Raw genomic sequence first — 15196 nt, forward strand, 5'->3', positions numbered from 1 at the left:
TCAATCGCTGGTATGTACCAATCTGTTCCAGATGTTTTTTATTCAGGCACCTTTTGTAGAGTCCGTGTTTTTATCTATACTGTACTTCCTGACAATGTCTTAGTATAAGAGGAAACAGTCGTCAGGGTTTCAGATGTGTTTTTGAGGGGTCACCCAGGTTGTTTAGCATTATGTCTATGGGTAAGTTGGTGGTGTTCAGCTGTTATTTCATGCATATTATATGCAGCACTGAGCTGATATTAGGGGGTGTATATAAAGTATTTTGGAGTGAATGTATATTCACTGTTTATTTTTGTCTGTGGTCTCATTGCCTCATGTAAATTACTAATATGGCTTGCGTTGTTGACATTATTTGATGCATAAATTATGGGATGATTAATATATATACATATGTAAGTATACGTATCCTTCCATTGGTTTACAATTTATGCCCACAGTCAGCTGTCCACCAATTGTGCTAGATAGATTCGTCAAAAGAACATATATACTCTTCCCTATGTGTATTTGTTATTACTGGTATAATCCATTAGGGTGTTGACAACGTGGTGTGTATCTCCTCCATCACTTTCTTTCTCTTCTTATGTTCTCCATTATTGAAGAAATATTATAGGATATATGCCTAATATATAAATTATAGGATGATACGTTACCTTTTTCCAGTCTGTTACAATGTGCATTGCCTGTCTTTGATATTATTGCTCTATATGTACTAATAATTTTATATGATTTGGTATTACTTATGCTCTTAGTAAGTTCTTTGTTTTGGTTTTTGTATGCTCCTATGAGCTGTTTTGGGTTGTTTTTTGTTTTTTTGTTTTGTTTTTTGTTTTGTTTTTTAAACTATTGAGGTATTTTGTTGTTTCAATATCTGTGAAGAAAGCAGCCATGTTTTCCCAGTCCTGTACAATGACACAAAATCCCTACAGGGTGGTATACAGACTTCCCCAGCCATCTCTTCAAGATCTGTACAGTAATTCAAAGTACTAATACTTTCCTATAAATCCTTGGGGAGCAGTTACAGGATTACAGATGTGCTGGTGATTCATTACATATGATTGGCACCCATAGACTTCATTAGCACAATACCTGAAGTAGGTCTTTTGGTAATGATGTTATGGACAAGCATTTATTATCTTTTCTAACCAATTTCTAGCCTCCAGAAAAAGAAGGTGGTCTTCCAAGACAAGTGGGTAATAAGACAGAATGTGCTCTGCTGGGATTTGTTTTGGATCTGAAGCAAGATTACCAAGCTGTTCGTAATGAGATTCCTGAAGAGAAACTCTATAAAGTGTATACATTCAATTCAGTGCGCAAGTCCATGAGCACGGTACTCAGTGAGTCTGGAGGTGGTTTCCGCATGTACAGCAAAGGAGCCTCTGAAATAATTTTACGCAAGTAAGAGCCAAGGATGTTTTCTTATATATCTATAAGTAGGCCTCTTTCTCGATTACTAATGTTGCTTTATTTTGTTGCATAGATGTACAAAAATTTTAGACCAGGGTGGCGAAGTATGTCCATTTAAAACTAGAGACCGGGATGAGATGGTAAAAAAAGTGATTGAGCCAATGGCATGTGATGGACTTCGTACTATTTGTTTGGCATATCGTGACTTCCCAGCAGGCACTGAGCCGGATTGGGATAACGAAGCAGACATTTTGAGTGACCTCACTTGTATTGCTGTGGTGGGCATTGAAGATCCAGTTCGTCCTGAGGTAACATATTCCTATTACTTTTTAAATGTGGTCCCATAATTCATTCTGAAAATATCACTTTATTCTTGATAATACGTAACAATTATCACCTAATTTGATATTCTTTTCTGCTTGTCGCATATAAAGATTAGTGGGTAGCTGCTTTCTAACAGTATTGTATAATCTCCACATTTAAGGCTGGATTCACTTTATTGTTGGAGATTACACCTCAGATTCTGCTTAAAATCGGTGGAGAAAAAAGTCCTACGAGGAGGACCCCTGGGTCTGCAGGATTCTGCGGGTAACTGCTTTCTAAGCAGAAAAAGTCTCTCTTTCAGATCTCCATGTGAACCCAAATGACAGAGATCCGAACGCTAGTGTCAACCTAATTTATGAGCTTCATGTATGCTTCCTTCACTGGGCTCTAATTGAACAAGTTGTTCAAGAGTTTGAGACATTAAAATAGTTTGTAGGAAATGACATGAAATAAAAAAAATACTTTCGAGTATTTTACCTCAATTACAATTAATGGCAATTATTTAGGTTGTGCCCTATTAAAACACTCCCCTTTCAGGCATGAGTGTGTTGTGGATTCATCTTGCGATATTCGCTCTGGTGGTTTCGTTTGGACTGAACACATCTGAACCAGGAGGAGAAGGGGAACTCCAAAATAACCATTATAACAAATATTGACTAAAATATACAATCAAATAATTAAATATAAATGAGTAAATAAATACATATAAATATGGAATAAAAAAATGTACAAGTGTGAATAAAATACATGGGAACAATACATATTCATGCAGTTGACAGTGAAATATAACAAATATTAACATGTCGTAAAAATACAGTGTAAAATAAACAACTAAATATTAGTGGACAAGTGCAAAATGTACCATATATACTCGAGTATAAGCCGAGGCCCCTATTTTTACCACAAAAAAATGAGTAAACTTATTGACTCGAGTATAAGCCTAGGGGGGTGGGGAAATCCACCATTGCAGATAAAAAGTCTGATCATGTACATTACAGCTTAGTAACTCCATGTGCCTCATAGTAATAGTAGTTACCCCCATCATGTCCTTCACATTAACCCCCTGTGTGCCTCACATAAGAGTTACTGATATGTGGGACATGTGGAGGTAATAATTAGGTATCTTCATAATTAAGGTCCTTTATTAGTACCCACATGTGTCTCACATATTAGTAACCCTTATATGGGGCAAACGGGTTAATATGAGGGAGATGATGGGGTTAACCGCTATTCATGTGAGGCACATGAAGTTACTGAAACTAAATTAATAACCCCAAATGCCTGACATTAATAGACATAGCAATAGGCACAGCAGGTACCTGTGTGTTACTGTCACTTTACTGTAGCTTCCTCTCCTCCATACGACAGACATCTTCTATAAGACACAATGAATCCTGACCACTGACTAATCTGCAGGGTAGATGCTAAATCCTAGTGGGCTAAAGGATAACGTTGTGACCATGTGATCAGACTCTGGTGTGGGCGGAGCTACTAGGATTTATACTCAACCTTATCTGCAGATGTTACATACCAGTGGCTACAGGACCTTTGATGACATCACAGTTACGTGACCTACATGACATGCCAATCACAGAGCAGTAGCATCAAAGGACCTCCCTCTTCATTTAATTTATGCAGGTCCTTCCAGTTTTCTGTACTCTGTGGACCCTGACTCAAGTATAAGCCAAGGGGGGCTTTTTCAGCATAAAAAATGTGCTGAAAAAGTCAGCTTATACTCGAGTATATATGGTAATTTTCCAGACCGAGTACCTCCAGTGTTCTTTTTCTTTGGTCTTGTAACCCTTTTTGTATCACTTATCTGGGTTCCTGTCTGTAAGTGGGGTGTGGTCCCATTTATCTTTCTAGGGTTCATGTCCCAAGATGGGCGGTCTCCTCACACGGGTGCTGTCATGGGCTTCTAGAAAGATACTTGCAAAGAAGTTTGTGGTTTTCACAAAGAAATGTTTGCAGCATTTATTTGGGGGGGGGGGGATGCAGTCAGATGTTGTTTAACCCCTTTTGTCGCCGAGGACGTCAGCTCTACGCTATTTGACATTGAGATCCAACTGCAGATCTCAATTTCCGACAGTGTTTTAACAGTGAATGGCTCCAAAAGTATAAGTTCTATCATCAAGTGCTTGGTATCATTTTAAAGAGGGAGATTCTCCTCTTTAAAATGCATTTTAAAGCATCAAGATATCTTCATGCAGTCCAAAGATATAGGGCTCCAAATGTTGTCGCTCCCCCCCCCCCTTTCCGTTTAAGCAAGCAGCTTCCGAACTGTAAAAGGAAGAGGGGGGAAGGAGGGCTCCTGCAGCGTGCACAGAGACAGAGAAGCAATCTGATTTTTCTGCACAACCTGTATGTGACCCCAGGAGAGGAGGGGGGGGGGGGGGGGAGAAGGGGATTCAGACTTTTGCTCTCTGATTGTCACATCCAGATATAATGTAATTCCCACCTGAGCTTTACTAGAGGGGTATTCTTATGTTATACCCCCTGAACATAACCTTGAAGTTTATTGGCGCTGTGACCCAAGCGTTTACCATTGTCCAGGTCGCAGCGCCAAAAAAAAGTCACACCAAACACACAACATATACACAAAATCATGAATAAAGTTTACATTTCACCCAATCTGAGCTTTCTAGAGTAAAATACGCCTCTAGCGATGTCCGTTACACGCTAAAATAATATGGGAAGGATATGCAAATCTGTCTTCCATGATGTAATTAGGAAGTTAGTGCCTCAGTCATGCAGTCCAATAGAGGGCGCTCCCTGAGGATGTACAAGTCTGTCTTCCATGATGTAATTAGTCCGCGGCTGAGAGACTGTACCTGGTAAAATCCCACATCATTGCAAACAAAGGCCTCTGGGAAGGTCAGGCATGATGTTAAAGGGAGCGCTCTCTATTGGGTTGCATGACTGAGGCTCTGTCTTCCTAATTACATCATGGAAGACAGACTTGTACATCCTCAGGGAGCGCCCTCTATTTGGACTGCATGACTGAGGCAATGACTTCCTAATTACATCATGGAAGACAGATTTGCATATTCTTTCCATGTTCCCTTGCACAGTGGAACGCTAATGGCTTAATAAGACTCCACACACCTAAATGGTGAGCTAAAATAATAGTAATAACTATTATCACTAGAGATGAATGTCTAGATTGCTATAATAATAATATTTTTAAGTCCTAATTAATTTGCATGTACAAAATGGATTGGCGCATTTCTGTGATTTTGGTGTTTAACACCCGCCCCTGTAAATATATACAAGTGTGGTATGTATGAACTCCTCACATCTTGCAGTTTTTTGGAAAGTACATTTTGTTTGCAGAAAGGGATTGCTTGAGCAGCACTTTAGTGTCAAGCAGGTTTTGCTTGTAATCTCTGTTTCCTGCAAAGTTGCAGGAAGGTGGTTGTATTGAATTATTAAATTGTGTTTTTATATACGGTATGCTGTGCAATCTCAAAAAAGTTAGATTTTGGTGTCACAGTTTGCTAGGTGCAGTATCGCTTTTTAACATCTTAGGGTGCATTCACACTACGTATACTGAAGCTTATTCTGAACGTAAAACACGTTCAGAATAAGCGGCGTATAAAGCAGCTCCATTCATTTCTATGGGAGCCGGCATACGAGCGCTCCCCATAGAAATGAATGGGCTGCATCTTTCACGACGAGCAGTCCTATTGAAGTGAATGGGAAGTGCCGACTTTTTTTTTTGGCTTGCGACCTGGACAATGGTAAACGTCTGGGTCACAGTGCCAACAAACTTCCTGGTTATGTTCAGGAGGTATAACATAAGAATACCCCACTAGTAAAGCTCAGGGGGGAATTATATTATACCTGTATGTGACAATCAGAGACAAATGTATAGTATACACTCTGATTGGCAATTGAAGGGTTAATAGGGACAATAGAGTCCCTGCCACCCCCCTCCTGCTGTCACATACAAGTTATGCAGAGAGAGAGATCATTTCTGTGTCTCTCTCTCTCTCTGCTGGGCTGCTCCGTGTCCCTCTTCCTTTCTTGTTAGATCGCAAATTGCTTGCTTAGACAGGAGGGGGGGGGACAATTTGGAGCTCTATATCTTTGGACTGCATCAACATATCTTGATGCTTTCAATTGCATTTTAAAGAGGAGAATCTCATCTTTAAAATGATATAAAAAACTCGATGATTGGATGTACAGTTTTGGAGAAATTCACTGTTGAAACACTGTCGGGAATTGAGATCTGCAGTTGGATCTAAATGCCAAATAGTGTTTTCAACAGTGAATGGCTCCAAGACTGTAAGTAAAATCATCAAGTCCCTGGTATCATTTTAAAGATGAGTCTCTTCTTTAAAATGCATTTTAAAGCATCAAGATATGTTGCTGCAGTCCAGAGATATCGGCATTAGTAGGGAGGACGTACTAAGTACGTCCTCGGCTACTGAAGTGCCATCTTGGGAGCACGTACAGTGTACGTGCCTGGCAGCGAAAGGGTTAATGTTGCAATGTAGGTTTGATTTATCCATATCAAAACTGTGAAAATTGCTCTGGCTATTGGAGGTGCAAAATTTCCAGAGACCCTTGGCTGTGAAATGGTTAAAAGTTTCTATAGCAATAGACTTTGTGGCATTTTGATAGCATTTGTGGTATTATTTTTTATGGCTTTTTTGTCTATAGTTAATATAGAAAACACTAGAAAGCACATATAATAAATGCGTTATAATGGATAAAAGATTGAATCTGCAGCATGCTGTGATTTGCATAACACTTTGCACTGCAGTTTTTTCTGCAGTGTCTTTATGGAATTTAATGCAATTTTATCCACTTTACTGCTACTGTAATTGGCAGTGGGTTAGCCGCTAGTGACTAACCTGCTGCGAACTCGCAATGTGTGGCCCCAGCCTAAGGGAAGTATTACTGTCTCTGCTTCTGCAAGTATTAGCTTAATTTCCTTTCTGACTTTCCTCAGATCTTTGTTTTCATATTTTTCTCTTATCTATTCATTTCCCTGTAGGTTCCTGAGGCTATTCAGAAGTGTCAGAGAGCAGGGATCACTGTACGCATGGTTACTGGTGACAATATAAATACAGCTCGTGCCATCGCTACTAAGTGTGGCATTCTCCAACCTGGGGAAGACTTCCTATGCCTTGAGGGAAAAGAGTTTAACACACTGATCCGAAATGAAAAGGGGGAGGTAAGTAAGAAAGTGAACAAACCGTAATGAACTGAGAGGGAATAAGATTATCTCTGCTAATCTGAGCTTTGCAGCAGGGATTTGAACTGAACTCTGAAATGAGAACCAGATTTACTACAGCTTTTAAGGCCATTTGTAACATATCGTTATTTATGCTTATTATCTAGTTAATGTTCACTGCAGAATTGATTCTATTCTGATTTACACCCCATCTTGTTTGTGCAGTGACCTACGTATTTAACAACTCATTAATATGTATTTCTTTGCCTAAGTGTTCAGTGTCTTTTTTTTTTTTTTTTTTTTTTTGCAACTTTACTTTATTTTTGTGTTTGTTTTATCATATATGAAGTACAAAATGGTATTGAACAAGACAGTACTGAATACACACACACAAGTAACATGTTATTCAAAATTAAGTACCCCTTAACAAACAGAAACAAATGAAAAATACTCTGGTAAAGGAAAGAACCAATCCTGGTACTGTTGGAGACCTAGGGATTCCAAACGGACTGATATTTGTTCAGAGTAAAGAAAAACGGCAGTAAGATATTCAAAGTGTATACAGCGGCTTGCAAAAGTATTCATACCGATTGAACTTTTTCACATTGTCACCTTACAACCACAAACTTAAATGTATTTTATTGAGATTTTAAGTGATGGATCAACACAAAGTAGCAGATAATTGTGAAGTGGAACAAAAATGATACATGGTTTTCAAAATTTTGTTTGCTTGAAAACAGTTTTTTTTTGATTGAGTACAAAAGTAGGAGGCAAGGAAAGCACAAACCTCACATATCAAAAAGTTTGTATAACATTTTTCAGTTTACAATGTATAACAAGGTAGGAAACTAGGTCTGAAAGCCCAATACAAACCAAACAAATCACAGTAGGGATGTTGGAAACACAGGATAGGGCGGTAAGGTGCGGGAATATAAAACCAGGGAAGGGAGCCATTAAGCCTCGTTGGAAGGGGAGGGAAAAAATTGGAGAGGTATGGAGTGGTATGACAGTGGCCTAATCTAAACTCTGGGAGAGTCAAGTTCATTGCACAAAGACTTTGGCAGAGTACAAATGATTGTAAACAATAAGTAAGTGAATGCAGAACGTGCAGGAACGTGTAGAAACAAAAATTAAGTAAATAAAATTAATAAACATAAGGAAAGTTAAGAATTGTCAATATGTGAGTGTCTGTTTAGCAAATAACTATGGAGTCCATATTTTGAGGTAGGTTGAGCAGACATGCTGGACCAGTGTGCTAGCTTCTCCAACCTGCACATATCATTTACCTTCTCTACCGATTGAGTAACATCTCTTCAAAGCATCGGAATTAAGTAGTTTGGCCGGGGCTAGTAGGTTTCTTAAGGTTAGTTAGTTAGTTGTTTCTGAGTGTCCTGAAGTATAGGAGCGTAGTTATGGTTTTCAAAATTTTAATCAAATAAAAATCTGAAAAGTATGACGTGCATAAGTATTCAGCCCCCTAGATCAATATTTTGTAGAGCCACCTTTGTCCGAAATTAAAGCTGCAAGTCTTTTGGGGTATGTCTCTACCAGGTTTGTGCATCTAGAGATTTTTGCCCATTCTTCTTTGCTCAAGCTCAGATAGATTGGATGGAGAGCGTCTGTGAACAGTTTTCATGTCTTGCCACAGATCCTGAATGGGATTTAGGTCTGGACTTTGACTGGGCCATTCTAACACATGAATATTCTTTGATCTAAACTATTTCGCTGTGGCTGTAGGTTTAGGGTCATTATCTTACTGGAAGGAGAATCTGCTTCTTTTGCAGCATCCAACAAGATTTCTTCCAGGATTGCCATGTATTTAGCTGCATCCATCTTCCCATCAACTCTGATCAGATTCCCTGTACCTGCTGAAGAAAAGCATCCCCACAGCATGAAGATGCCACCACCATGTTTCACAGTGGGGATTGTATGTTCAGGGTGATGAGCAGTGTTACTTTTCCACTACACATAGCGCTTTGCATTTAGGCCAAAAAGTTCATCTGACCAGCCTTCTTCCAAATGTTTGCTGTGTTCCCTATATGACTTGTGGCAAACTGCAAATGTTACTTATTATGTCTTTATTTCAACAATGGTTTTCTTCTTGACACTCTAAAAAAAAGGCCAAATTTGTGGAGTACACTACTTATAGTTGTTCTGTGCACAGATTCTCCCACCTGAACTGTGGATTTCTACAGATCCTCCAGAGTGACCATGTCCCTCTTGGTTGTTTTTCTGACCAGTGCTTTCATTGTTCATTCTGTTAGTTTAGGTGGACAGCCATGTCTTGGTAGGTTTGTAATTGTAGAATACTTTTTCCATTTTTGGGATGATGGATTGAACAGTGCTCCTTGGGATGCTCAAAGCTTGGGATATGTTTTTATAACCTAACCCTGCTTTAAACATCTCCACAGCTTTATCTCTGACATGTCTTTGGCAGTTCCTTGGTCTTATTGATGCTGTTTGTTCACTAGTATTCTCTAACAAACAACTGAAACCCTCACAGAAAATGTGTATTTATACTGAGACTAAATTACACACAGCTATTAGCTAATTAAGTGACTTCTAAAGGCAATTGATTGTATTGGATTTTATTTAGGGGTATCACAGTACAGGGGCTGAATCACACTTAGATTTTTATTTGATTAAAATTTTGAGAACCATGTATCATTTTTGATCCACTTTACAATTATTTTGTGTTGGTCTATCACTTAAAATCTCAATAAAATACATTTAGGTTTGTGATTGTAAGGTGAAAAAGTACAAGGAGTATGAATACTTTTGCAAGCCATTTTAGCTGTGATGGAGGGGACACTCTACACCAAAAACAAGCAATAAAGCATTTTTGAATGAATAAATGAATAAAGTGGATAAGCAGGTCTAAAGGTATAGTAGTATCAAAATCTTCAGTTATCATTCTTTTCATCTGTTTGCAAAAAAAGGAGTATCCGAGGACATGTACAATAGGTATGATATAAAGATCCATCAGTACCACCACAGTATATGAGGAACCTTTAGGTGAGGTTCTCTAATGTATATAAGAATGTATGTGGGTGAGGGGGTAATAAAAAGCATTTAAAAGTCCATTCATACTGAAAATTCAGCCTTTACTTGTAGGTTTTGGCATATACAGTGGGGCAAAAAAGTATTTAGTCAGTCACCAATAGTGCAAGTTCCACCACTTAAAAAGATGAGAGGCGTCTGTAATTTACATCATAGGTAGACCTCAACTATGAGAGACAAAATGAGAAAACAAATCCAGAAAATCACATTGTCTGATTTTGTAAGAATTTATTTGCAAATTATGGTGGAAAATAAGTATTTGGTCAGTAACAAAATTTCATCTCAATACTTTGTTATATATCCTTTGTTGGCAATGACAGAGGTCAAACGTTTTCTGTAAGTCTTCACAAGGTTGGCACACACTGTTGTTGGTATGTTGGCCCATTCCTCCATGCAGATCTCCTCTAAAGCAGTGATGTTTTGGGGCTGTCGCTTGGCAACACGGACTTTCAACTCCCTCCAAAGGTTTTCTATAGGGTTGAGATCTGGAGACTGGCTAGGCCACCCCAGGACCTTGAAATGCTTCTTACAAAGCCACTCCTTCATTGCCCTGGCGGTGTGCTTTGGATCATTGTCATGTTGAAAGACCCAGCCACGTTTCATCTTCAATGCCCTTGCTGATGGAAGGAGGTTTGCACTCAAAATCTCACGATACATGGCCCCATTCATTCTTTCATGTACCCGGATCAGTCGTCCTGGCCCCTTTGCAGAGAAACAGCCCCAAAGCATGATGTTTCCACCCCCATGCTTTACAGTAGGTATGGTGTTTGATGGATGCAACTCAGTATTCTTTTTCCTCCAAACACTAAAAGTTGTGTTTCTACCAAACAGTTCCAGTTTGGTTTCATCAGACCATAGGACATTCTCCCAATACTCTTCTGGATCATCCAAATGCTCTCTAGCAAACTTCAGACAGGCCCGGACATGTACTGGCTTAAGCAGTGGGACACGTCTGGCACTGCAGGATCTGAGTCCCTGGCGGCGTAGTGTGTTACTGATGGTAGGCTTTGTTACATTGGTCCCAGCTCTCTGCAGTTCATTCACTAGGTCCCCCCGCGTGGTTCGGGGATTTTTGCTCACCGTTCTTGTAATCATTTTGACCCCACGGGGTGAGATTTTGCGTGGAGCCCCAGAGCGAGGGAGATTATAAGTGGTCTTGTATGTCTTCCATTTTCTAATTATTGCTCCCACAGTTGATTTCTTCAATCCAAGCTTGTTGCCTATTGCAGATTCAGTCTTCCCAGCCTGGTGCAGGGCTACAATTTTGTTTCTGGTGTCCTTTGACAGCTCTTTGGTCTTCACCATAGTGGAGTTTGGAGTCTGACTGTTTGAGGGTGTGCACAGGTGTCTTTTTATACTGATAACAAGTATAAACAGGTGCCATTACTACAGGTAATGAGTGGAGGAAAGAGGAGACTCTTAAAGAAGAAGTTACAGGTCTGTGAGAGCCAGAAATCTTGATTGTGTGTAGGTGACCAAATACTTATTTTCAACCATAATTTGCAACTAAATTCTTACAAAATCAGACAATGTGATTTCGTGGATTTGTTTTCTCATTTTGTCTCTCATAGTTGAGGTCTACCTATGATTTAAATTACAGACGCCTCTCATCTTTTTAAGTGGTGGAACTTGCACTATTGGTGACTGACTAAATACTTTTTTGCCCCACTGTATATTCAAACAGAATCAGGGCGAGGGCCTCCAGGGTACCAAATGTTGATCTACTAAAGTGTATGATCTGATTATAGCTAAAAAAAAAAAAAAACTGTCTGAGATGGAATGTTTGGTATAGGGATAAGCAAGATTGTGAATTTGTAAGAGACCTGCCTGAAACCAAGGACCTAGAGCCCAAATAAGCTGAAAGAAAGATGAAAGTTAAAGAGAAAAGGGGTCAACAGGGACCCCTGAGGGTAGACAGCTGATGTTGTGTCCTATTCTTGTACTATAAATCCCTACTGAATGTCCCTCTTTGCTTCTAAGAGGTAATTTGCATATTGACAAAACAATGAAATCTTGGCAATGGTCGCACAAGATAAGACACAGTTTGATTCAGGTGACTATAGCTTAAGTATCTGCTGAGTTGATTTTTATACGTTTACAATAATATGCTATACATTAGTTGCTATATATAGCCATGGTTAGGGATTATTTTTTATTACATGTGGTTTTGAAAGCAATAACATGGTTTGTTTTGTTTGGGGGGGTTTTGGTGATGCATAGGGCTTTTTTATCATTTTTATTTTAGTAATTTTCTTTTTATCTGGCAAGGGTTTGTGGCTTAGCATGTGAGTAATCTCATGTGGTGAGAGCTCCTTCTGCCTAGACCAGTCTTTCTCAAAGTGGGCGATAGCGCCCCCTTGTGGGTGCTGGAGGCCTATAGGGGGGCAGTAAAGGGCACAGAGAAGATTGGGGGGCGTTGAAGCGGTTTAGGGGGGCGATGGCTAATTTAAAGGGGTGGTATCATAACAATGATTCTATCTATACTGCTTGTTAATGTGGATTTAAGACTTTTCCTAAATACATTGCTTCAGCAAAACTGCTTTGTTTGTCCACTATCTTACTTTATTCACTTCATTATGGACACTAGCACCTGGCCCCCTGGCTCATTGCTGAGGGAGCCACATGACGTAGCTCCCTGCTGTGTGGGGCTGAGTGTACGGAGCCAGCCTGTGTCTGCACCACACATACACATCACATACACATCACCTAGCTCCCTGCTGTGAGATAGAGGGGTGTGTGGAATAAGTGCTGCTTTCTTATATAAAGCAGTTTAAATCCTACTGGGCTAAAGGACCTGGTCTCTCTGTTCACTAGGATAAAGCTTTATTATATAGAGCAGGCTGCTAGCGGGCAGAGGAGCCAGGTCCTTTAGGAAACTCCGTACAAGGTAAATCCAAGTCTACAGGACCTTTTGATGACATCACAGGCCCTTAAGTCATCCCATAGGATCACGCTATGTGGTGAGCGGAGCTACACGCTAATTTGGGGGCGGGGCTAATTGACGCGAGCAAACAGGAAGAAAGAAGATTTTTAGGCAGCTTAGAAGGCAGATCAAGCTTCCTGAGGCTACCCCTTTAAAATTGTTTTTTTTGCTTTTCACACAAACTTTACCGCTCCTTTATGCTTAACGCGTGTTTCCTCGTGTAACGCCATCTAGGGGACTAGACAGTAACTATTTCCTGTCCAAAAGTTGTCAAACTGTACCATAGATGGCGGTAAGCTCCAATGCGAAGCGAGAAGGTTCTAGTCCATTCTCGAAAGTACTAGGCCCTCCCGCTGCCTCATATAAAAGCGCACGCGCCATCATGTCACAGCCAGTCATGTCATTCGACGATATTACAAAAACAAGTGAATTTAGCCGCTAAAAAAATTGGGGGGGCGCTAGAAAATAATTCTCGAAGTGGGCGGTAGACAAAATAAGTTTGAGAACCTCTGGCCTAGACCATTACAGAGGTGACTTTGGGTAACAATTTCCTCAGTCAGCACCTTTTTTCTGTGCCTCAAGTGCTGCACTTATATTTGAGACCACTCAAAAAACAATTTATTGGCTGGGAGAGCGCCAAAATCCCAGCAGTCAGCTGCTGTTGTCAGGAGCAGAATCTAAGATGGAGCAACTATGTTATAACTCCACTTCACTAAAGTCCGATGAGTCTCATCAAACTCACTCTGTTGCTACCACAGCCAGGACAGTTCTTCAGTGAAGCCGTGGATGTACACCCTAGCTTCACTGCGCAAACGCCAGGGGCTCCCGGCATGCACACTGAAGCCAAGGTGTACTCTGTCTTCAGTGAAGAGCTTTGCTGATGCAAGGAGTGCTGAGTATAAAGCTTTTTTATTTTTATTGTAGCACTGATAGCTTTGTAAGTCTATAAGGACCTTTGAGTGGTTTAGTGTCCCAAATTACCCTAATAGATTACCTTTAAGGGCGGGTTCACACCTGCGCCCGGTCTCCGCTTTAGCCAGTAAGATGGGTTTCCGTCTGCTGCCCTGAGAAACTGGACTTGAGACGGAAACCCGGCGTCAGTTTTCAAACCCATTCACTTGAATTGGTTTACAAAATGACCACCCGTGTGCGTCTTCTGCCTGTCCGCAGCGACACAGGACACAAAGTCCTGCATGTGGAACAGAGCATCAGTGAGTTTGAGGATAAAAGGGCCTCCATCTCCAGAGACTCCTGCAGACCTGATCAACTCTTCTCCTCCCTGGTTGGAAAAGTGGATGATCTGGAAAATATATTGCAAAGGAACAACATGAACTGATTTGGATTCCAGCAAAGTTCAAAGGATCTATACCCAATTAAATATTTGAAAAGTGACTGAATTTGTTTTTTGATGTGTGAGTCCTCTTCTCTTTATATGCTCTTGAGTGAGCACACTGTGACTCCCCAAGTTGCCTATTCTGTGCTATACTTGGCTAAGATTTATGGCTATGGGAACAACACACATTTATTAAAAAATTCAGATGCCCTGCATTGGAAGGATCAAAATGAGCTGCGTGTGAGAGCAGAGAAGACAGGCTAGATTCTCATCTGTGTTGGAGTCTCTTTTGGAGACTGCCACTGTTTTAGCGAACAGGCTCTTGGTCTTTTGGGTCCCCCGGTGGACCTGAAGAGCTGAAAGCCCGGCGCAAGTGTGAACCTACCCTATTTTGGTAATATCACAAGAGGTGAACTCTGAAAGACTGGCACATCTTTTCTGTTGCAACAATTCATTCACTTTGCCTGAAGTCAGAAAGTATTCTTTTTATGCGGGATGCTATTTGTTATGTGTTCCAATGTCTATATTGCATTGTTTAAGATATGCCTGGTTTTAGGAGGATGTGTGCCTTAGCCTGCTTTCTACCTCTCAGCAGGTGGTAATTGTTGAATTATACTCATTATGCTTTGTTCCCACTCAGGTTGTCAGAATTGTTCACTGTGTTATGTCTGCATAGCTTTGCTGGATTTTTTTGTTCTACATTGCCACCTTGTGTCACAATGGAGCCATACCCTTTTACATCGCATGTATACTGTATGACAATGGCTAATAAAATCAGCTTGTGCTGGAATGTGAGGGTTTTGGGGATCCTACTAAGAAGTTTACCATGTTTCAGTATTTTTGTGTACACCCATTTGGAACTGGACAATTTTCAGTGCTTCATAGCTTCCATTCTACCCACACTGGCTATTCCAGATGTGTAAGCATTTAATACATAAAGCCATTTATTATGAATACATCCTATCTACTT

The 15196-nt window shown here is 40.2% G+C and overlaps 1 protein-coding gene across 5 annotated transcripts in view; it reads left to right on the plus strand.

Annotated features, from left to right (window-relative positions):
• Nucleotides 1-15196, plus strand: part of LOC142194850 (plasma membrane calcium-transporting ATPase 4-like) — a 174757-nt gene that overhangs the window by 119698 nt on the left and 39863 nt on the right. For all 5 annotated transcript variants that reach the window (XM_075264243.1, XM_075264239.1, XM_075264240.1 and 2 more), the window contains 3 exons: nucleotides 1154-1395; nucleotides 1478-1712; nucleotides 6731-6910. In XM_075264243.1, coding sequence (XP_075120344.1) covers nucleotides 1154-1395; nucleotides 1478-1712; nucleotides 6731-6910 — 657 coding nt within the window. The remainder of the gene's footprint in view (nucleotides 1-1153; nucleotides 1396-1477; nucleotides 1713-6730; nucleotides 6911-15196) is intronic.

Source organism: Leptodactylus fuscus, chromosome 2 (assembly GCF_031893055.1).
Source record: "Leptodactylus fuscus isolate aLepFus1 chromosome 2, aLepFus1.hap2, whole genome shotgun sequence".
Lineage (NCBI taxonomy): Eukaryota > Metazoa > Chordata > Amphibia > Anura > Leptodactylidae > Leptodactylus > Leptodactylus fuscus.